The 24,297-nt window shown below is 44.4% G+C and overlaps 1 protein-coding gene across 4 annotated transcripts in view; it reads left to right on the top strand.

Annotated features, from left to right (window-relative positions):
* The window catches only part of LOC137421452 (interleukin-6 receptor subunit beta), a 94,376-nt gene that overhangs the window by 64,054 nt on the left and 6,025 nt on the right, over nt 1-24,297 (top strand). For all 4 annotated transcript variants that reach the window (XM_078772755.1, XM_078772753.1, XM_078772754.1 and 1 more), the window contains exons 6-11: nt 9,216-9,373; nt 9,533-9,678; nt 9,788-9,959; nt 20,287-20,366; nt 22,783-23,008; nt 23,223-23,672. In XM_078772755.1, coding sequence (XP_078628881.1) covers nt 9,216-9,373; nt 9,533-9,678; nt 9,788-9,959; nt 20,287-20,366; nt 22,783-23,008; nt 23,223-23,672 — 1,232 coding nt within the window. The remainder of the gene's footprint in view (nt 1-9,215; nt 9,374-9,532; nt 9,679-9,787; nt 9,960-20,286; nt 20,367-22,782; nt 23,009-23,222; nt 23,673-24,297) is intronic.

Consider the following 24,297-nt stretch of genomic DNA (forward strand, 5'->3'; position numbering starts at 1 on the left):
CAAATTTATAAACTGATTCGGATGAAACTTGGTGGACAGGTTGGGTGTGTGACCAGGACAAATTGATTTGATTTTGTTCAGGTCTGGATGCAGATCAGTGGGATATAAAACGTAAACTGTTCCGTCTGGCAGAGGCATGTGCTCCACTGAGTGCCGTTCTAGTTAAACAATGTTTTAAAATGTGCCCATAATTTATTTTTTGGTATTTGACCTTTTGACGCCACCCCAGAGTGTGTGGCCAAAATTGATACTGCTCTTGCAACTTCTTGCTATGTGGTGAATCATAACCACCAACTTTGGTGATTTTCTGCCCAATCGTTTAAGAGAGGATAGCGTGACAGATGGGCGGACAGAACCGATTACAATATGTCCCCTGCCAGGCCTCTCCACACACAATAAAACATCATGGAAGACTGTACGGTCCTGGCTTCAAGTAGGCAAGAGCACAACATATTGGATGTGACGGATCTCTGGGGCGCTCCTGTGAGATTGATCGGCTATCTCTGTGCCACTGGTCTGTTCAATTAGAACTGACTGGGGCAACACAACAACAACAAACAACAACAGGCATTTTAAGGCCATTTTCCCTGCAAGAGTGGGGGTTAGCCTTGCGGTCTGGTCCCCATGACAATCTTCTCCATTTTGCCCTATTTTCTGCATCTCCCCTTGCTAACCCCCTTGCCCGCATTTCTTCTTCGACCATCTTTAGCCAAGTCTTTCTCGGTCTTCCCCGTCCTCTACTTCCTTCTACATTCATTTCCATCACTCTTCTCAACGAGTCACTTTCTTCCTTCCTCAACACATGACCAAACCATCTCAAACTGTTTCTCTTCACAGCATCCATCACAGGCTCTATTCCCATCATCTTTCGCAATTCATCATTTGTCTTCCTCTCTCTTCCTCTTTTGCACACCTTACACTTGAATGTAGCTGCCACACTGGTTAATGACCCTCTCAAACCACAACATTTTTGATGAACCCACTCAGCGCACATTGCACATTGAATGGAATTCACTCCGACACCCTTCCTGCACACACAGCACATGGCCACTTCCCAGTTCTTTCCACCTCACCACATGCTTTACCACTTGCCATCACCTTCGTTTTTGCGATATTCACCTTCAGACCTTTTGTCTCCATACATTCCTTCCACTTGTTCATCTTCTCCTTCAGTCCATCCATACTTTCTGCAATCAACACCAGATCATCTGCATACAACAACTCCCACGGTAAACCCTCCTTTACATTCCGAGCCAGCACCTCCATCACAGCTACAAATAGTAGTGGACTTAGTACCAACCCCTGATGCACTCCCACCTTCACCTCAAACTCACCACTGTTCCCGTCCTTTGTCCTTACAGCTGTGCGCGCTCTTTTGTACATTGCCATCACTACTCTGATCAACCATTCCTCCACTCCTAACTTCCTCAATGCCCATGTCACTACTTCACGTGGAACGCTATCGAATGCTTTCTCCAGATCGACAAACCCAAGAAACAACTTCTTCATCTTCTCCATGTACTTCTCCTGGAACTGCCTCACAATATAAAGTGCGTCTGTCCTTCCTCTTTCTGGCAAAACTCCAAACTGCATTTCGTCAATCTTCACTTTCTTCCTTATCTTCCTCTCCAACACCCTTTCCAATACCTTCATTCCATGCTCCAATAACTTTATCGCTCGATACGAGCCACAGTCCAGAGGGTCACCTTTCCCCTTGTAGAGAGGGACGAGGGTACTCAGTTCCCAATCCACTGGAATGCGGCCTTCTTTCACCGCCAGATTGCAGATCTCTGTCATTCTCTTCACACCCCAATTTCCCGCTGCCTCAACATATCTCCCACAACTCCCGTCGGCCCTCCCGCTTTTCTACTCTTCATTGCTTTTATCGCTTCCTCAACTTCCTTCTCGGTTATCTTCTCTGCCGGTCCTAAAACTGTGTTGCTCTCTATGTTGCCATCCCATTCATTCTCTGCATTCCACAGGATTTCCATATATCTCTTCCATCTTCCTTTAATTCCATCTGGGTCCACAACGAATTGTCCCACTTCATCCTTCAAGCAACTCACCCCCATCACATCACTCCTCTCTTTCGCTATCTGCTTTGCAATCCTGAATACCGCTCTCTGACCCTCTTCCAAATCCAAGCGTTCTCCGGACATTTTCCTACATGCCTTCTGCGCCTTTGCTACCTCTTTCTTTGCAGCCGTCTTGGCTGCCTTATAGTTTCATGCTCTGCCTTTTCTGCCCCCATACCCTTCGCCTTCTGCCACTCCTTGAACTTCTTCCTCTTCTCGTCAATCTTCTTTCCAACTTCATCATCCCACCACCATGTTTCCGAGTACCTCGGTGGTCTCGATGTCCATCCACATACCTCACCAACGGCTCCCATCAGACTATCTTTCATTGACATCCAACCACTTTCAAGCTTAACCACATCATCCTCTACCATACTCAGCCTCTCTTTTAATGCCTCCCTCACTGTCACCTCTTCCAACCTCCACACCTTCATTCTCGGTTGGTACTTCACCCACCGAACTCTCGCACTTTTCACCTTTATGTCGCAGCCAACCAAGTGGTGCTGTGAAACGGCCTCCTCCCCCGGGATCACCTTTGTGTCCCGGAGGTGCCTCCTATCTCGCCTACGCACCATCAGGTAGTCAACGGTTGTCGTCGACCCACCTGACGTGTATGTAACAAGCTTATTATCCTCTTTCTGGAACTGAGTATTACAAATCAACAAATCAGCTCCATCAGCAAACTCCAAAATCCTTTCACCTTCTCCATTTCTCACACCATATTCGTAACCCCCATGAACTCACTCAAAACCGTCCATACTCCTTCCCACATGTCCATTTATGTCTCCTCCTACCACAACAACTTCCTCATCTTTCACGTTTTCCATCAGCTTCTCTATTGCACACCAGAACTTGTCCTTCTCTTCATCGCTCCGACCAACCTGCGGAGCATATCCCAAGATGACGTTCACCAAGAGCTTTCCAATCATCATTTTCACCATCATCAACCTTTCACTCACTCTAGTCACACTCACCACACTGTCTACAAACTCCTCAGAACACAACAACAGGGCAACACAACAACAACAACCAAATTTTAACATCATAATACGACACATTTTCATTGTCGAGGTGGACCGTCACAGCTCTCTCCTAATCAGAGAGGGTCTCAACCACTCAATCAGCCAGATACCCAGCTGTCCCAGCAGTAGCCCACAGCACCCAGAACTTGGCAAGCCTTTCTGCGGACTGGAAGAAAACGTCCAAACCTCGAGCCAAGGAGATGAGGCAGAAAAAATCTGTAGCCTTGAACCCCATCACGCCCAACAGCACCGTCCGGCCTAATACCTCACTTTGCTGCAACGGTTCCCTCCTTCACAAACAGAAACAGCTGCAATCATTTCACCTGCTCTTCATACCGGGATTCTGGGGAGGGTGCAGAAATTACTGGGGATGAGAAGGGGAGTGAGGGAGGTGGTAGCAAATGGATGTGTGAGGCTCCCTTTCTGCCTAGTGGGCAAGGTCTGCCAGAGAGGAGGAAGGCCGGGAAGAAGCAGAAAGGGAAAAGATGAGTGAAAACGAAGGACTAACGGGACAAAAGGGATAAGAGAAACAGGTAGATGAGATGGTGAACGAAAAAGTGTGCAAAATAAACACAAGAAAAACAGCAATCAGAGATTGCAAACCCTCACCAGGATGTATTTTGTGTGGTTTTTAAGGCTTTTGTGTTAAAACAAATATGGCGGCCGAACCACGTGACAGATAACGTCATCATTATTTGTTTTCGAAACGAATTTATTCCGAGATTATGCTCAAGAAATTTTATCTTAATCGGATGAAGTTTTGTACTTGTCGAATTATGACGTCATAATGGATGCACCTATGACATCATCATGAACATATTTTATTCCCCATGGAGAGTTCTTTACAATGAGCCATGTCTCAATTTTTCTATTCAGCACTTTTGGAGATATAGAGGTGCAAATGTTTTGGTTTTTCCACGATGGCGGCCGGACCACGTGGCCTATGTCATAATTATCATTAAAAAATTCTACAGGTGGAGTTGCACCTATGGTGAAAATTTCCTGTCAATCGGACCAACGGTTGCAGAGAAAATCATATTTATTCTGTGCAGACAGACAGAGACAAACAGACAAGCAAATGAAAAATCGGTCAGAGACCGAGGACTTGCCGGAATGTACTTTTTTTATCGGCCATTTTGGCTCAAAATGGCGGGAAATCTATACATGTATATACGCTAAGCAATGGAAGGTAACTGAGTAAGTGTATGCATATCTCTTGTCCTTTCAGAGTTATAGTGGTTTGAAATATAGTTTCAATGAAAACTTGGCCCCCTGACCTTTGACCACAAAAAATAATTAAAACTAAGCATTGTTGACAATGTTATGCCACATGTTATATTTCGGGAATTGAATAGTTAACATTTTGGTGTTGGATAGAAGGGAATCGGATAATGTTTGACAGAGTTATTAGTAAAAAAAACAATTTTTGTCCTTCAGTTTGACCTTTCAAGGTCACTCAAGGTCAAAGGTCATGGTGCCAAATGAAATGTTGTACGTGACTTCCTATATGTCAGTAACAGTAAGTGGATGCATATCTCTTGTACTTTTAGCGTTATAGTGGTTTTGAAATATATTTTAAATGAAAATTCGACCCCCCCTGATTTCACGTTTTGGGTGACCTTGATAATAAGGATAACAAGAAAAAGAGCAATCAGAGATTGCAAACCCTCGCCAGGATGTATTTTCAGTGGTTTTTAAGGCTTTTGTGTTAAAAGAAATATGGCGGCCGAACCACGTGACCGATGACGTCATCATTATTCGTTTTCTAAACTAATTTATTCCTAGATTATGCTCAAGAAATTTCATCTTGATCGATGAAGTTTTGTACTTGTCGAATTATGATGTCATAATGGAGGCACCTACGACATCATCATTAACATATTTGATTCCCCATGGAGAGTTCTTTACAATGAGCCATGTCTCAATTTTTTCTATTCAGCACTTTCGGAGATATAGAGGTGCAAAGTTTTTTTTCGGTTTTTCGAAGATGGCGGCCGAACCACGTGACCGATGACGTCATCATTACTTTTTTTTTCTCCACCAGTTTATGCCGACATGGCGCTCAGGAAATTGCATCTTGATTGGATGAAGTTTTGTACTTGTCGAATTAATTGAATTATGACGTCATAATGGAGGCCTTGGGCGTAAAGAGTTAAAAATTGGGCACAGTCTATTCCAGGGCAAGACAAATATGTGTGTAAAGTATGGCGATGCTATGCACAACGATGTAGACATAGTACTGCGCACAAACAGACAGACAAAGCAACCAACCAACATACTTGCCGGAATCTATTCCGGCAAGTAACAAACAAACGGACTCAAATGCAATTCCCTCTGCTCTGGCGAGGGTAACAAGGTGAACCCGCAGCTCAAGGCAAAAACTTAAGCTAATATAAATCTCCTCTTGCAGCCATGCTTGCCATAATTATCGGCAACCAGGCCTGTGCAGCATATATATATATATATATATATGACCCTAAGCATGCGAGGATGTTATTACCCTGCGCTCACGAAGCGAAAAGCGAGGTTAAGCATTCGGGTATGTACGTACGTGTCAGCATTTCAGTAAAGTAAAGTGTGTGCCGTGTCAGCATTTTTAAAATGCATTTTCTCAGCTACTGTTGGTCCGATTGACATGAAATTTTCACCATAGGAGGGCCACCTCCTGTGGAATATTTTAATGAATATTATGAGGTCATAGGTCACGTGGTACAGGCGCCATCTTGGAAAAACGTTGCACCTCTATATCTCCCAAACCGCTCAATGGAAAAAATGGAAACATGGCTCAATGTCAAGTACTCACCATGGGGAATAAGATATGTTGATGATGATGCCATCGGTGCCTTGATTATGACGTAATAATTCGACAAGCACAACACTTGATCTGATCAGTGTTTAAAACAAAAAATTCCTCTGCAACTGTTAGTCCGATTGGCCCGAAATTTTCAGAATATGAGCGGCTCCTCCTGTGGAATTTTTAAAAATGATAATTATGACCATATGCCACGTGGTGCAGGCACCATCTTGGAAAAATCAAAAAACGGTTGCACCTCTATATCTCCGAAACCGCTCCATGGAAAAAAACTGAAACATGTGAAGGAACTGCGCTCCAACGCGAGTCGAAAGAATTGACGCGACCAAAGACGGAATTCGTCCGAGTTGCTTTATTGAAACAAAACAGCTCAGGTATTCTGACAAGCCCGTTTTTCGGGCAACAATATATATACACATTTATGTCGGGAAGTTTGCCCGGCAAAAGCTATACCGGGCATGCCCGGGTATCAAGGGCGAGCCTTGGAAAGGCGAGTCTGGACCTGCCCGGGCGTGTTTGGCTGCGGCCTGGCAAGTCGAGGCTGGGCGTGCCCGGGCGCTCTGGGCGAGCACTGGAAAGGCGATAGCGGGCATGCCCGGACGCTCTGGGCGAGCCCTGGAAAGGCGATAGCGGGCATGCCCGGACGCTCTGGGCGAGCCCTGGAAAGGCGATAGCGGGCATGCCCGGACGCTCTGGGCGAGCCCTGGAAAGGCGATAGCGGGCATGCCCGGACGCTCTGGGCGAGCCCTGGAAAGGCGAGAGCGGGCATGCCCGGGAAAGACGAGACCGGGCGTGCCCGGGAGGTTCGGGCATGCCCGGGAGAGGCGCGTCTGGCCGTGTTCTGGCCGGTGCAAGGCGATTATGTACATCCAGCGGTAACCGCTACACATGTCTCATTGTCAAGTACTCCGCTTGGGGAATAAGATATGTTAATGATATCATCGGTATTTTAATTATGACGTCATAATTCGACAAGTACAACACTTGATTCGATCAGTATGAATTTTTTTCTCTGCAATTCTTGGTCCGATTGACACTAAATTTTCACCATCGGAGGGCCTTCTTCTGCAGAATATTTTAATGATTATTATGACGTCATAGGTCACGTGGTACAGGCGCCATCTTGGAAAAACTTTGTACTTCTATATCTCTGAAACCACTCCATGGAAAAAATTGAGACCTGGCTCATTGTCACCGACTCCCAATAGGGAATAAGATATGTTAATGATGATGTCATCGGTGCCTTCGTTATGACGTCATAATTCCACAAATACAACACTTATCCATTCGATCATTGTTTAAAAAATTTCAGCAACTGTTGGTCTGATGGACACAATTTTCACCATAGGAGTGCCTCCTCCTTTAGAATATTTTAATGATAATCTTGACGTCATAGGTCATGTGTTACAGTCGCCATCTTGTAAAAACCAAAAAACGTTGCACCTCTATATCTCCAAAACCGCTCCATGGAAAAAAATTGAAACGTGGCTCATTGTAAATAACTCCATATGGGGAATCGGTGTTGTTAACGATGACGTCATTGGTGCCATAATTATGACGTAATAATTCGACAGGGACAACGCTTAGTCTGATCAGTTTGAAATTTATTGAGCGTGACCTATGCAACAATTATATTAGAGAATATAAATTTATGATGTCATCGCTCACGTGGTCTGGCAGCCATATTGGATCAAAAAAAAAGAAACGTTCAAAAACAGAAGAGTTGGCTCACACCAAGTTGACAGCGCAGGGTAAGTATTCTATGAATACCATCTAGTTTGCTTAGTTAACATATGGGCCACGTCTGTGTGGAAGCTGTTGGTTGGTGTCCCTTATTTACCCAGGTGTTTCCTTTTTATTTATTTTTTGTCCACTACCTGTGTACGTATATTATAAATCGACTACTCTCACGCTTCCAGCCGAAGAAAACTGCATAAAGCAACCATGATAGGCTACACAAGTTTCAAACTTTGCTGTTTCAAAGCCTTCCCAGAGTTCCTCCACAACTGTATAAAGACATTCACACACAGTATATACATGAGAATCCCAATGCTACAAACCCCCTCAGCCGCCGGACCAGTTTCATCACCTATCGGTGAATCATCAGCAACAGCACAGAAAGAAAATTGCCTACCATCAAGGCTCATGAACTGAACATGAACAAACATGAACCACATGCCTTCGTCAAAAAGCAGTCAACATATAAATGAACTAGAGCAATGTGACTGTGTCGCCAATATGCCTCCACATAGTCCCAAAACAGGTAGATGCCATCGTTCACTGTCCTCAAAATAAACAAGTTTGATTTAAATCCCTTCAGCTGTTCTCAAGTATCACATTTTTACCAGACATGATAGGTTTCACCTCGATCGGTGAAGCAGTTTCAGAGAAGGGATTTTTTTAAAATATTGGCTTTCAAGCTAATATGGCTGCCATACCACATGACATATGACCTTACAAATGTACACTCTGCATAGGTATGGGTAGGGGATCACGTTTGTGAAGTTTTGTGTTGATCGGATAAGGTTCGTTTTTCTATCCAAGATGGCTGCCTAACCACGTCACCTACGGCATCATCATTTTCAAACTATATGCAACAGTGCTGTTAGATGATATTTGTAAAATTTCGCATCGATAGGGTAAGCGGTTTCAGAGATATAATTATTTAATATTTTCCTTCAATATGGCTGCCAAACCATGTGACAAATTTAATATTCCAATACAAATCGGTCATAGACTAATTATGCATAGATCATTTGCATGCAATTTCAGATTTTTAGGATAAGGAATTCGATTAAAACATTTTTGGCTGGTAATTAAATTCGAATAAAGATTCGAACGAATTCGATAAAACCCTTCACCTAGAATGTCATCATTATCATGCTTTTGTTCCCCATTGAGAGCACTTGACAATGTGGCAAGTTTTAAATTTTTCCATTCAGTGGTTTCTGAGATTTTTTAAAAATTATTTGCTTTTAATCCAAGATGGCTGCCGTACCACGTGATCCATGACATCACAATTATCATAAAAACATCCTGCATGTGTGTCACTCCTACCCTGAAAGTTTTGTCTCAATCGGACATATGGTTGCTGAGAAAAACGAGGTTTAGCCCGTACGGATGGACGAGCAGACAACCCAAAAGCATAATGCCTCCGGCGACTTCGTCGGCGGAGGCATAAAACAAAGACCCAATCACATCTCTCATAAATACAGTATCTAACAACTATTGTAAGCTGTCTTCTATGTGAACAGTTTGTCTATGTTCTTGACGTACAACAAATACCTGCTTCCCATTCTCACACAGGTCCAAAATGCCTAGGAACTGTGGAGAAAATGTAACAAGCTGCATCATCCCACGAAAATACCTAGCCATGTTTTTAAACCAGGATGTCTGGTTAAAAGCAACCAACGAGTTGGGAACAGTGAATTCTACGAAGATCTCCATTGATCCCTCGCAACTAGGTACGACCAACAACAATTAACGCCACAGTCTTTTTGGAAAGTGCACTCCCCTGCCAATGTAGTTAAAAAAAATTTTGTCATTCATGATCTGATGCCTCATGCCTACACATCGAGAATAAGTGTTATGCCTTTCCCCATCTCTTTCTGTCTCTACTACAGTACAAACTCGCCCTCCAACCATTACAAGCTTGAAATGGCTTGATAATTCAACCAATGCCATACTTGAGTGGGACCCACCAGTTATGGCCGGAAGTGATTACCCTTTGCGTGACCAAGTCCAGTATCGACGAGGCTTTGATGCCTGGGTAAGAGTCTCCTTACCTTTGATTCTGCTTTTCTCTTTCTTTACAACAGTGCTATGTAATTTTTTTAATTTGATGACCAAGCATATTTCTCCTTTTACCAACACCCCAGGTGACTCTACCTGACAAATTTGTCTGGCCAAAAAAGCAAAAAATGGTTGCATGGCTGACCAAGCTGCAAGAATGTTGGCATTATGAGGGGCGGGTCCGTACACAGATCTCTAACATGAGCAGCGTATACTGGAGCGACTGGGCAGAGTATAACTGGACCGTACCTGAGATAGGTGAGATGTGTAGAGTAAGTAAATTATGCACCGTAAAGGAAAAGTAAAGCAAAAAAAGAACAATTTGCTGCATCTTCCATTCCATGGGATGTTAAGACACTTTGTTAGATTCTTAAAGTCACAATCTATAAATGTGCAGATTATTTAGAAAATAAAAATCGAATATTGACCGATATCGAGGCCAATCGATTATCCTGTGTTTGAATGGTGACCCGTCCAGGGTTGTACACCCTAGTCAATGAAACTGTCTCGACAGCCCTACGCACCTAATGGCATGAAAGAAATGGTTATTATTGGAGTGCCAAAGGGTACCAAAGCCTTACAGGCCGGCAGGGGCGTCGAGAGTGGGGGGGGGGGGGGGGGGTCAGGGGTGTCGCTGCCTCGGGATCCGGGGTCCGTTGAGGGTCCCGAGCTTCTCCTGTAATTTTTTTTAAACAATACACTGAAACCCCTCATCAGCTCATTCTCATTTCCTCATCGTCACATTTAAACCCAGAAGTTGATTTTGGTTTTCGTGCCGGAAGCAAAACAACATTTACCGCTGTTAATGTTACAATTTCAAACTTTACAGAAATTGGTCAACAACAACAACAACATGCATTTTAAGGCCATTTTCCCTGCTAGAGCGGGGGCTTGCGGTCTTGCGGTGCGGCCTTGCGATCAATGCGGCCTTGCGGTCCCCATGACAATCTTCTCCATTTTGCCCTATTTTCTGCATCTCTCCTTGTTAACCCCCTTGCCCGCATTTCTTCTTCCACCATCTTTAGCCAAGTCTTTCTCGGTCTTCCCCGTCCTCTACTTCCTTCTACATTAACTTCCATCACTCTTCTCAACCAGTCACTTTCATCCTTCCTCAACACATGACCAAACCACCTCAACCTGTTCCTCTTCACAGCATCAATCACAGGCAATATTCCCATCATCTTTCGCAATTCATCATTTGTCTTCCTCTCTCTCAACGATACTCCGCACATCCATCGAACCTTTCGCATTTCCACCCTTTCCAGCCTTCGTTGCTGCTCTACGTTCATTACCCATGTCTCGCTCCCATAAATCATAACACTTCTCACACATGCAGCATACACCTTTCCCTTCAGCTTCAGCGACACTCTCCTCCTCATCAGCACGCCACTCAGTTCCCGAAACTTCTTCCATGCACATCTCACTCGAGCAACCGTTGCCGAGTCTGATCCACCTTCTCCATTCAGCATGTCTCCGAGGTAGCAAAATGTTTTCACACCTTCCAGCTTCACGCCGTCTCCAAGATCCAACTCAACATTTCCTCCATCTGCAGCTCCCTCTGTGCACACCTTACATTTGAATGTAGCTGCCACACTGGTAAATGACCCTCTCAGACCACTACATTTTTGATGAACCCACTCAGCGCACATTGTACATTGAATGGAGTTCACTCCAACACCCTTCCTGCACACAGCACACGGCCACTTCCCAGTTCTTTCCACCTCACCACATGCTTTACCACTTGCCATCACCTTCGTCTTTCCGATATTCACCTTCAGACCTTTTGTCTCCATACATTCCTTCCACTTGTTCATCTTTTCCTTCAGTCCATCCATACTTTCCGCAATCAACACCAGATCATCTGCATACAACAACTCCCACGGTAAACCCTCCTTTACGTTCTGAGCCAGCACCTCCATCACAGCTACAAATAGTAGTGGACTTACTACCGACCCCTGATGCACTCCCACCTTCACCTCAAACTCACCACTGTTCCCGTCCTTCGTCCTTACAGCTGTGCGCGCTCTTTTGTACATTGCCATCACTACTCTGATCAACCATTCCTCCACTCCTAACTTCCTCAATGCCCATGTCAATACTTTGTGTGGAACCCTATCGAATGCTTTCTCCAGATCAACAAACCCAAAAAACAACTTCTTCCTCTTATCCATGTACTTCTCCTGCAACTGCCTCACAATGAAAAGCGCATCTGTCGTTCCTCTTCCTGGCATAAATCCAAACTGCATTTCATCGATCTTCACTTTCTTCCTTATCCTCCTCTCCAACACCCTTTCCAATACCTTCATTCCATGCTCCAATAACATTATCGCTCGGTACGAGCCACACTCCATAGGGTCACCTTTCCCCTTGTATAGAGGGACGAGGGTACTCAGTTCCCAATCCACTGGAATGCGGCCTTCTTTCACCACCAGATTACAGATCTCTGTCATTGTCTTCACACCCCAACTTCCTGCTGCCTTCAACATATCTCCCACAACTCCCGTCGGCCCTCCCGCTTTTCCACTCTTCATTGCTTTTATCGCTTCATCAACTTCCTTCTCAGTTATCTTCTCTGCCGGTCCTAAAACTGGGTTACTCTCTATGTTGCCATCCCATTCATTCTCTGTATTCAACAGCATTTCCATCATCCTTTAATTCCATCTGGGTCGACAACGATTTGTCCCACTTCATCCTTCAAGCAACTCACCCCCATCACATCACACCTCTCTTTCGCTATGTGCTTTGCAATCCTGAATACTGCTTTCTGACCCTCTTCCGAATCCAAGCGTTCTCCGAACATTTTCCTACATGCCTCCTGCGCCTTTGCTACCTCTTTCTTTGCAGCCTTCTTGGCTGCCTTATAACTTTCATGCTCTGCTGTTTCTGCTCCCGTACCCTTCGCCTTCTGCCACTCCTTGAACTTCTTCCTCTTCTCGTCAATCCTCTTTCCAACTTCATCATCCCACCACCATGTTTCCGAGTGCCTCGGTGGTCCTTTTGTCCATCCACATACCTCACCAACGGCTCCCAACAGACTAGCTTTCATTGACATCCAACCACTTTCAAGCTCAACCACATCGTCCTCTACCCTACTCAGCCTCTCTTTTAATGCCTCCCTTATTGTCACCTCTTTCAACCTCCACACCTTCATTCTCGGTTGGTACTTCACCCGCCGAGCTCTCCTCGCACCTTTCACCCTTATGTCGCAGACAACCAAGTGGTGCTGTGAAACAGCCTCCTCCCCCGGGATCACCTTTGTGTCCCGGAGGTGCCCCCTATCTCGCCTACGCACCATCAGGTAGTCAACGGTTGTCGTCGACCCACCTGACGTGTATGTAACAAGCTTATTATCCTCTTTCTGGAACTGAGTATTACAAATCAACAAATCAGCACATTTACAGAAATTGGTCATTAACCAGAAATGTGTGTTACAAAGAAATGGATTTCTATCCTCTTTGTCCAAAAATATATATATTAACCATCTTCACACGTATTTATTTTGCCAATGTTATGGAGAAAGTGTTCGAGTCGAGGGTGCTAATTGGCTCGATCGGTCCAAACGTCCCTCTATATCTATTTTCGATCATACAGCTAAATAAAAGTGACCATTTGTTTTTAAAACGTTTTTTGTTTTTCATTAAAGAAAGTTCCTTAAAATGTTATAAAAAAGAGAAAGGATGGGGGTGGGGGTCCCGAGGTTGTTTGCCTCGGGGCCCATGGTGGCTCTCGACGAGCCTGTAGGCTGGTACCCTATTTAGAGGGGTTCAACCCCCAAAAAATTGATACAAAAGGTTTTTCAATGGATTCGGGTACCATTGGGCATGCTAAATAACATACTAAAAATCTAGTAACATCTGACTTCCGGAAAGGGGTCATTTTCAAGATGGCGTCCAAGATGGCCACCAGGAGCTTAAAATGGCCATATCTCAATTATTATTCAACCTAGAAAGGTGGTTTTGGTGTCTAACCCTAGGTTTTAGGGCCCAAGGAATCCAATTGAATCAATAAAATTACCATCAGTTAATTATTTATTGACAAGTCCAAGATGGCATCCCAAGGTGACATCCTGATCCACTAAAATGGCTCTGTCGAATAGTAGTCAACCTAGAGAGATATTTTCAGTGTGTATACCTAGGTTTAAGGCACCCAGGAAATCATCAAAATTACTTAAATAATCACAAAGTAATCATCCAGGTTCCAGTAAGCCAGGTTTACCAGCCCATTAGGCATTTGTTGTCTTATACAGTTAGTCGCTATTCATCGTCAACCTCCGACTCACCAGAACTCACCATCCTCCGCCAGAAACGTCTTCCGAAAGGCTGATAAGCCACAACTAGCTCACGCGATCTGTGATCATGCAAGTGATGCCATCCTAGATTCTGTACCAGAAACGGAGATCCACGTCCTTGATGGAGGTTCACTCCTTCACAGAATACGATGGAAGAGTGGAGAAAGCTATGGTGAAATAGCGCAGTCGTATGCTGACTTCACCATCCAGCATTATGGTTCAGCTACGACCATTGTCTTTGATGGCTATGAGGAAGGGCCGTCCATTAAAGACAACACGCATCAGAGAAGAGGACACAATATTCATCCCATTGTCAGCTTCACTGCTGAGACAAAGTTCTCAGGCAAGAAGGAGGAGGTCCTGTCAAGAGATATCAATAAACAGAGACTGATCGGGATGATAAGTGATGAACTGAGAGAAAGGTATTGTACTGTGGTCAATGCACCTGGAGATGCTGACGTAGATATAGTAAAGGCTGCAGTGGAGGCATCTCTTCTACACACCACTACACTGATTGGAGAAGATACTGATCTCCTTGTCTTACTCCTTTACTATGCGCAGGGAGACAGTAAGAGCCTTTATTTCAGATCAGACACAGTAAGAGCCTTTATTTCATATCAGACAAGTCCAAAGCTGATGGCAGTTTTAAAGTGTATGACATCAACCATCTAAAAGAAATCCTCGGACATGACGTGTTCTCAGTTGATATTCATCCATGCCATGACTGGTTGTGACACGACTTCTCGGATTTTTGGTGTTGGCAAAAAGACTGCTTTCCAGAAGCTTGTAAAAGGAGACCCTGTCCTTCGGTCTTGTGCCAACACATTCACCATCCCAAACCAGACCACAGAGGTGATCGATGACCTTGGATGCCGAGTAATGGCTATCCTCTTTGGTGGCAAGTGCAAAGATTCCCTTGCAACAATGCGATATAACACCTTCAGCAAGAAGGTTGTCTCTGCTTCGTCTTTTGTAACACCCGAACGTCTGCCCCCAACTGAATCTGCTACCAAACTTCACTGTCGTAGAGCGTACTACCAGATCATAGTGTGGATGGGAAAAGAAGAGGGTATGGATGCCATGAAATGGGGGTGGAGCCTGCAGGATAATCAGTTTGTCCCACTTGTGTCAAGAATGAACGCTGCTCCAGACAGTCTCTTGAAGGTCATTCATTGTAACGGCTCCACTGCCTGCAAGACACTCCGCTGCTCTTGTAGACGATATGGGCTACCATGAACTACTGCCTGTGGACCGTGCCAACTTGAAGAATGTGACAATCCACATAACAAGTTTCTTCCTGAGGAGTCGGAGGATGACGATGAATAGCGACTAACTGTATAAGACAACAAATGCCTAATGGGCTGGTAAACCTGGCTTACTGGATTACCTGATTACTTTGTGCTTATTTAAGTAATTTTGATGATTTCCTGGGAGCCTTAAACCTAGGTATACACACTGAAAAATCTCTCTAGGTTGACTACTATTCGACAGAGCCATTTTAGTGGATCAGGATGTCACCTTGGGATGCCATCTTGGACTTGTCAATAAATAATTAACTGATGGTAATTTTATTGATTCAATTGGATTCCTTGGGCCCTAAAACCTAGGGTTAGACACCAAAACCACCTTTCTCGGTTGAATAATAATTGAGATATGGCCATTTTAAGCTCCCGGCGGCCATCTTGGACGCCATCTTGAAAATGACCCCTTTCCGGAAGTCAGATGTTACTAGATTTTTAGTATGTTATTTAGCATGCCCAATGGTACCAGAATCCATTGAAAAACCTTTTGTATCAATTTATTTGGGGTTAGGTGAGTTTTTTTAGTATATTGACCCTACGAATTGTTTTTCCTATGTTTATTCTTGTTGTTGTTGTTGTTGTTATTATTACCGAGGCCTTTTGAATAATGGGGGCAAAGGGTCATTAAATGCAAATTGTTCGCAGCGTTAATGGGTTAATGGGAGTACGATAACCTACAGATGCACCATGGATCCTTTATCCTTTGAATGAATCCTTTGAGGCAGAGAATGTGGATATTTATTACTCTGGGGGTTTCGAGAGGATTTGACAGCTCTATTTCAAATGATCACAATCAGCAATATGCAATGGCAAATGTGTATCATCCCTCTGTGGTATTCCGGGCTTTTCCACCTGTGTTTCGTTGGTAAATAAGTGCAATGGGATTGCAATGAAAGTAGGTCACTTCATTCAAACTTCATAGTGGAAAGTCTGCTAATATAAATGTGTGCAGGTGTGTTGCTTGGGGGTTCCTCCCCTGCCCCCCGCCCACCATTAAAATACCAATGTTTGTTGATACACTTGTCCACCCGTGAAACGCCGCATAGGAAAGTGGATGGATCCGAGAGCTGTTTGGCTCGACCAATCGCACCCTTCCCTCGAGGACAGTTTAATTTGAACAAATAGCTGTTTGGATAGTTAAAGCAGTGCTTTTGGATTGAGGGGCTGAATGACATTGAAAATGCAAAACGGAATTGAGGCATTATGTTTTCGGTTTGTCCGTCCATCCGTCCGTTTGTGCGTCCATGATAGAGGTTTTCATTACTGCGATAACTTGAGAATGGCTGAAGGGATCCAAGTCAAACTAGGTGCAGGTATGTATAATGAGGTAAACATGAACTGATTATATTGTCGCGTCGACCCCGTAGTGAAGACCTCAGGGTGACGGATGACCAAACAAGCCTTAACGCCGAGGCGTGTACCCCCAAAATATGATGGTGTTATCTCTTTGGCACGCGCGGGGGAGGGATACCTGTGTTTAAATACCGAGTCCTTACCTTACGAGTACTGAGGTCCTTACCTGAGCGGACGGATGCGATGGGGTTTTAGTCCTTGAACCCACAAACAAATAAACACACAGGACAAGGAAAATTCACAATACCAGCATGAAATGCAAAAATAAAGAATTTAATGAAAATAATTCAAGCAATATTGAAATGAATGCGAGATAAAACTAAAAATGGGAAATGAGGGACCCTCCACACGGACACAGACACGACGAGGGAAGACAAATGAAAGAAAATGTGTTTGTGTGGTGCGTTGGCCGGTACTCAGCCTGGCGTCCCCAAACGGCCCTTGAAAGCCTGGTAGTCGTCGAAAGGGAGTCACTCTGCGGGGAATGCACAAGATGGCACACAGTCATGCCCGTGGCGGCCACCGACCCACCGAGTGGCAGCCGAAATCCCTCCTCCTCCGATCGTCACGATCCGCCGGCTCTTACCACTCACCTCACTAGCGCGTACCTCTCAAAGCACCACCGAAGGCACAGGGAGAGTGTTATAAAACGTAACCGTCCACTATCAAAGCCAGGACCAGAGAGGAGCGAGACAGAATGCAACTGTTCACTAACGCAATCAGGGCCAAGAGAGAGAGAAAATGGCTGTACCTTTTATTTTCCTCACTGGTGTCTCGATGACGTCATCCTTTTGACCAATCGCCCAGCGCCGTCAAATTGTCCTAACCAATTGTCCTTCGGGGCATGGCCTCACAGCCATTCTTGATGCCCACTGACGAAGCCTGGGGGGGGGGGGGGGGGGGAGCCTTGCCGTCCTTCGGGGATGTTCGGCTGGGCAGGGTTCCTCTGCCGATTGGCATGTCCGGTCATACTGTCGGCGATTGGGGTGGTGGTGGTATTGGCAAACTTTTTAATTGTAATAAAACATTGGGAAAATCACAGGGCAATTACACACTGGGGATTATTCTTAAGCAAACCTACCTACCTAATTAGCATAGCTCCACCCCTCGAATGGAGACACATATACGATATTACCAGACAGTCGGCCTCACTTGGATACATGTGTTACGTATTACCTCCCCAAACCCCGGTTACGATGCACCTCAGAGTCTGGAGCGGGAACACGGCAGAAAGATTTGTTATTTTGCGTGTTCTAATAAACCATGGTAGAACCACACCAATGCAATTGTAGAACAAAACAAGTAATTGTATTAAGAACTCTCACATACACAATAATAACACTATTGTATTAAAGAATGCACAATGGAAATGTCACTTGCTTCAAATGAACAATACGTATGATGGTATCATGATTCCCCAATGAAGCAATAAACTCACGACACGCCAACGTGAGTGGAATGTAACATTCCCCAAAGTCCGTGCACGGATCTCCATGCTGGTTGGAGATCGAGGTCGAGCAGACGGCAAAACAACAGGCAGGTATTGGCGCGGCTGTGGATGAGTTATGAGGTAAGAGGTCTATGGGAATTTAGCCGACATGGAAACCAACGGCAATCCACACGGTGAGGTCGATATGGAAATCCCAGTGACAAAACAAGATGCACCAAGCTGACAGCCTCTTCGAGGACAAAATGGCATATCGGCCTGTAATGGAGGTGCTGACTCCCTCCAACAATGACTCACACTTGGTGATAAAACCTGAGACGCAGGTTTAATTGCACTCGCAATATATGACGATGTCGCGGTCAATCCCTTTTCCGGGACGCCTCAACTCATTCGCGACCAATATCAAAAAAGTCCGCTCGCAGCCTCGATGTGACTCACAGCTGTCTCCTCATGGCTGTCTCATCCTCTCTCCTTCTCTTCTGGTTTGTTTGCCGCGTCTTCCTTTTCCTTCACAAACACTTCTTTTCACCTTTTATTAAAGTCATATCCATATCACATAAAAATCTTGACAACATTACCTGAAACTAAAAATCCTACAAGTATATAATAACAACAAAGGCAGAAGTGATGGATCCGTAACATATGAAGGCTTCTTCTTCGCGAAATTTGAGGCACGCTAATCTATACAATTTTATCTGGACTAAGGTATTTCATTACCTACCCCCACACACGTAACAATTATTTAGGGTCAAAGGTCAGAGGTCCCATTCATTAAAATTTCTGTTTCCAAGCTAACTTGTGAACCAGTGATGGGATTTTGACCAAACTTCACTACTTGGTATAAGTATATAATATGATGCAAAGATGAACTGATTTGATTTTGGCATTAGGCTCGGCATTTTCAAGCATGACCTATATTTCCTACAAACCGCCATGTTGTCTTAATCTTTATATTCCCCAATGCAGTGAGCACAAGTGGCAAATTTGATTGGTCAAGGTGACATAAAATGTCATATTTTGCCCAAGTACTGCTAAACTGGAAGTTTTTGGAAGTGTAACCAATGTGATTTGTTGTCAATAGTATTCAAATATACAATTCAATTGAAATAAAAGGTTTTTTTTTTTTTTGAAGGTCGTAAACAAAAAAAAACTTTTGGAAGTTTGCCGCTGTTGATGCAGTGTCTTTACACCACCTTAATTAACACGTTGAATTAACAAACGCACAACAATCCAAAAAGCTGGCTGGCCAACTACCTATCTATCATGCAGACAGTCATAGGTAATTTTTAACTGCAGGTCATCACGCACACGATACTTTCCGAATGGAGTCCCTCAAGGCTCAGTCCTCTCCCCAACACTCTTTAATCTGTTCATGCACGACATTCCTCAACCACCAGAGAACTTACAATTAGCCTCATATGCGGACAATATAACGATCACTTCAACTCATTGCAACATCAACACCGCCAGAGCACAACTTTAACCCTTCCTCAGCACCCTACAAACCTGGCTCACCATCAACACCCCCACAGCACAACTCAACCCTTCCTCAGCACCCTACACACCTGGCTCACCATTGCTTAACCCCGCTTTTCACTGCGTGTGTGGGGTAAAAATGCTTTAAGAACTTTAGGCCCCATTGTGTAAATGCACTTTATCAACTCTTCAGCCCTTTTTGCATGTGTTTTGTACTTTTTTTGAGTGGAGCTCTCTGCTGGCATATTCTGCCCCTTGCACACATATTTTGTGCACTTTTTTGTGTCGGCGCCCCCAGTTGGCTAATGTAACAGGAAGTGTTGTAACAGGATGTGACCTAAGGAAGCAATGTCTCTGAACCTTTCATAACTTGTATCTGAGTTAATCCCTCACAATCGTCATTGTTACACCTTCAAAATCATTTCCTTTTTACTCTTTGCTCATCGACCAAATGCTTGTGTGGCTTCAGTAAAAACACTTGGAGCTTGGAGGCTATTCCCTGACTCCCATGTCATTCATGGAGTTTGGCTGACTGTCGAATTACATACAGCTACACGTAGGAAGGACAGCACACCAACACTAATATGAATTATTTATTTTTTGGCAAGTTATAATGATTAAGATGTTTGTTATTGCTAAAACTGCTTTTCTAATCCTCTTTTTATCAACCACATATTCAATGAAAGTCTGTGCTGAATGGAATTCTTGTTGCTTTTTCAGTGCCACCCAGGCAAGATCTCTGGATGAGATTTCTGTCCAATCACAAAGAGGAAGAACGCCGTGTTATGTTACTGTTCAAGGTAAGGCTTTTCATCCGCATTTACATTTTTATTTTGGGTGTACATAGCCTGAATACCACCACTACTGTCCCAATGCTTCCCACCGTGTGGTGTTCGCGGAGGAACGTTTTTGGCCCAAGTATTTCGCGACCCTGCTGGCCAGGCCTGCCATTCAACTGCAGGTGGCAGGAATGAGTAATTTGTTCACCTATTCTTCACAAAAATCCTGTCCTAAAATCCTGTTCTTCCGCTCTTTCACTCCCTCTCTCTGTTCTCTTCACCCTCTCTTTTGCTCAAGGTCATCTGCCATCTGCTTGGAAATCAGCCAACATCACCGCTTTACACAAAAAGGTGCAAAAACAGATTCTAGCAACTACAGACCAATCAGCCTTCTCCCAATTATCAGCAAAGTCATGGAATCCATCATTGCTTTGGATATGAAATCTTTCCTCTTCTCCAATGGCTTGATCTCTGATCATCAATTTGGTTTCAGACCAGGTCACTCTACTCTGGACATGCTGCTTCTGCTGTCTCATCAATGGATGGAGGTCCTCAATGCCAAACAGGAAATTTGAGCTGTCTCCCTCGACATATCACGTGCCTTCGATACGGTCTGGCACCCCGCTCTGCTCACCAAACTCTCCTCCTTTGGTATCCATGGAAATCTCCACACATGGCTGGCGGACTTCCTCTCTAGTCGTAGTCAACGTGTGGCCCTGAATGGGTTTCTCTCATCTCCTCTTCCTGTTCAGGCTGGAGTTCCCCACGGCAGTGTTCTGGACCTTGTGCTTTTTCTGGTCTTCATCAATGATCTCTCCGACTCTCTTGAAAATCCTCTCTATCTCTTTGCTGATGACTCCACTCTCTGCCGCTCCATTCCTCATCCCTCAGATCGGCAGTCTGCAGCCTCCTCACTCTCTGCAGACCTGGACAAAATCACCGACTGGGCAAACAAGTGGAACATGTCTTTCAATCCTGACAAATCTCACACTCTTACGATGTCTCTCCGAAAAGACCGACTGGACAACCCTCCCATCCACTTTCTGAATAATCCTCTCCAAGAAGTTCTGTCACTCAAGCTTTTGGGTCTCACTATCTGCCATGATCTTTCCTGGGAAAACCACATTTCAAATCTGGCCTCCAAAGCCAGTCGCCGACTGGGCATCCTCCGTCGGGCGAAGTCCTTCCTTGGCACACCTGAGCTCCTCACCACATACAAGGCTTTCATCCGCAGCTCAATGGAATACTGTTCTCCCCTCTGGACTGGTGCCCCTACCTCACACCTAGCTCGTCTTCACGCTGTTGAAACCATAGCGTTCAGAATCATTGAAATCTCCCGTGATGAAGCTACCTCCGAGGGCCTTTCACTTACTCACCGCAGGCAGGTTGGTGGTCTTTCTGTCTTCTACCGACTCCTCTCCGGCCTTGCTCCTCCAGCTCTCTCTGGGCTCTGTCCCCCAAATATTCCTACAGGTCGCACAAGATCTGCCTGCAACCCTCTTATGGTTAAACTGCCAAAATCAAGACTCTCTGCTCACCTTCACTCCTTCATTCCTCTTTTCTCCCGGCTCTGGAACAAACTCCCTCACTCTCTTCAATCCCACTCCTCCCTCCAGGTCTTTAAAACAGCTGTTCACCACCATCTCTTATCTTCCCCCATCCAAAACCTTGATCTTTTCTACCCCCGCTAATTTCACCCCAAATCCACTTTTTTTAAATACCAACTTCTTTCATGTAAGTCCTTTGTGCCCTTGTGTTTATACTTCTCCCACCCCCCCCCCCCCCTTCCCACGGCGCCTCCCCCCAAGCCCTCTCCCTCCCACACATTCCCGATGTCCCTGCTCTCAAATGTTGTGTTTGTGTGCTTCCCCTTCTCTCCCCATCCTGTCTACCGCTCCCCTTTTTACATACTTTGTTTGTCTGCTTGATTTGTTTGTGTGATAAATGTTAGCTCTTTTACGAGCCTCGATTATGTAGACAAAAAAAAAAAAAGACAACGTTGGATATTTTGCATCCATTAAGTAATGCAAACTGACATGGCACCGAGAATAACTTCCGTCCGATGGATGGCATATGTTATGATGTAACACTACCTAGGAAGCTCAAATCCGACAGTTTATTGTTGTGCCTAAAATTGAATCCCTACTAGACAGACCAAAGGTATGTCCTCTACCTCTGTGCCATCGGAGCTAGTTTGTAAACAGTTTTTGCTTTGTCTTTTTCTTCTTCCTCTTCTTCTTCTTCTTCTTCCTTCTTTCTTCTTTCTTATTCTTTCTTCTTCTTCCTTATTTTTATTCATTGCCTCTCCTCATATTTCTTTTTCCCTAAGGATATTGTTTTACCTCTGCTCTTGCTCGTGTGAAAATGAAGCTTACCTGAATGTTTTACTTAATTCCCTTCTCCCTCCTTTTCTACCACTTTGAACCTCATGTGTCAGCCCGGAGAGAAGAAACTCTGCCCCAGTTTGGATCATTTGTGCTACGTGAAAATCGCTTCGCTTTCACCTGATGAACCTGAACAGAACTTGTCACATGTGAAATGCGACGATAAAAGCATGCTGCTCACTCTTGGTCCATCAGCCGATCGCATAATCCTATTTGCATCAAACAAATGTGTTTTGTCACCAACCACCGTACTTCATATACCCTCTGCTCCACTTTCTGGTACATCAAATGAGCTTTGTCTTTTGCTTTTCAACATTGAGATTATCATTTTAGTCCAGATTCAAGCAGTCGAATTTTTTTTTTTCGGGTGGTTGGATTTTACTGTCTTTTACATGGCCAAGTCTGATGATAAAATACACTTTTTCTTGAGGAGGTTGTTGTTTTACCCTCTTTTCCTTCCATCTCCCTTTACCTCCTACCCTTGGCATCTCAGGCGAAAAACCCCCTTCAGATGTTAAGGTCACAGGACCTGATGGCAAAGGTCTTGCTGTTTCTTGGAAGGCCGCTTCTGGTGGACAAAGCATACCATTGCTTGCATATGTCGTGGATTTGTGTCGGTGTGATGAGGACATGAATAACTGCAGCGGCGGGTGGATTCGCACACACGGACTGAACGTGACCATTCGTGAAGGCATCTTTGAGTTTGTGTGTTACCGAGTGATTGTGACCGCAGAGTACAAGAATGGGAACATTGCGGCCTCCTCTGCACCAGGCTATGTCCGCCAGGCTTCTCCAAAGTCAGGTCCGATACTCAAACTACATAAGATCAGTACAAACTGGGCACTCATCGGGTGGGAGAAGATCCCCTTGCAAGATCGCCGTGGCTTTTTGACCAACTTATCCTTTTATTACCAGAAGAACAATGGTGGAGAGGAAATTATGAGTGAGTTTTGGTAATAGCATGTGTAATTCCTTCCTTTATTTCATTCAGCATTGTTCCAATGTTTATTTTTTATCTCCGCCGACTGAAAGTGGACGGAGGTTATGTTTTAACCCCTGTCTGTTTGTTGGTCTGTCTTTTTGTGTGCACGATGTCTCAAAAAGTAATGGACAGATTCAGATGCAATTTGGTGCACAGGTTGTTGGGTGTTGGGTGTGTGACAAGGACGAATTTATTAGATTTTGGTGAAGATCAGAATCTGGATCCGGATAAGAGGATTTTTCAATTTTTATAAGTGATTCTTCACCATTGAGTAAAACCACCGTTTAGAGGCCATTTAGAGGCCATCTTCACCATTGAGTGATGGGGCCAAAACGATGTGTTTATATGTGTGTATGTATGTATGTATGTATGTATGTATGTATACATATATATATATATATAATTTCAGTTCTCCAGTTTAATGAGCGCACTTAATGACGTCACCGTCATGTACGTACGCTCTGCATGTCAAGCTCTCGGAAGGACCATCCGGCAGAGCATAATTTTGATCTTAGTTCAGATACAGTCATAAGTGTATGAAAAACTCATTAAGCTGGAGAACTGAAATTACATTTAGATTGGTTAC

The sequence above is a fragment of the Myxine glutinosa genome, chromosome 2 (assembly GCF_964187855.1).
Source record: "Myxine glutinosa chromosome 2, kmMyxGlut1.1, whole genome shotgun sequence".
NCBI lineage: Eukaryota > Metazoa > Chordata > Myxini > Myxiniformes > Myxinidae > Myxine > Myxine glutinosa.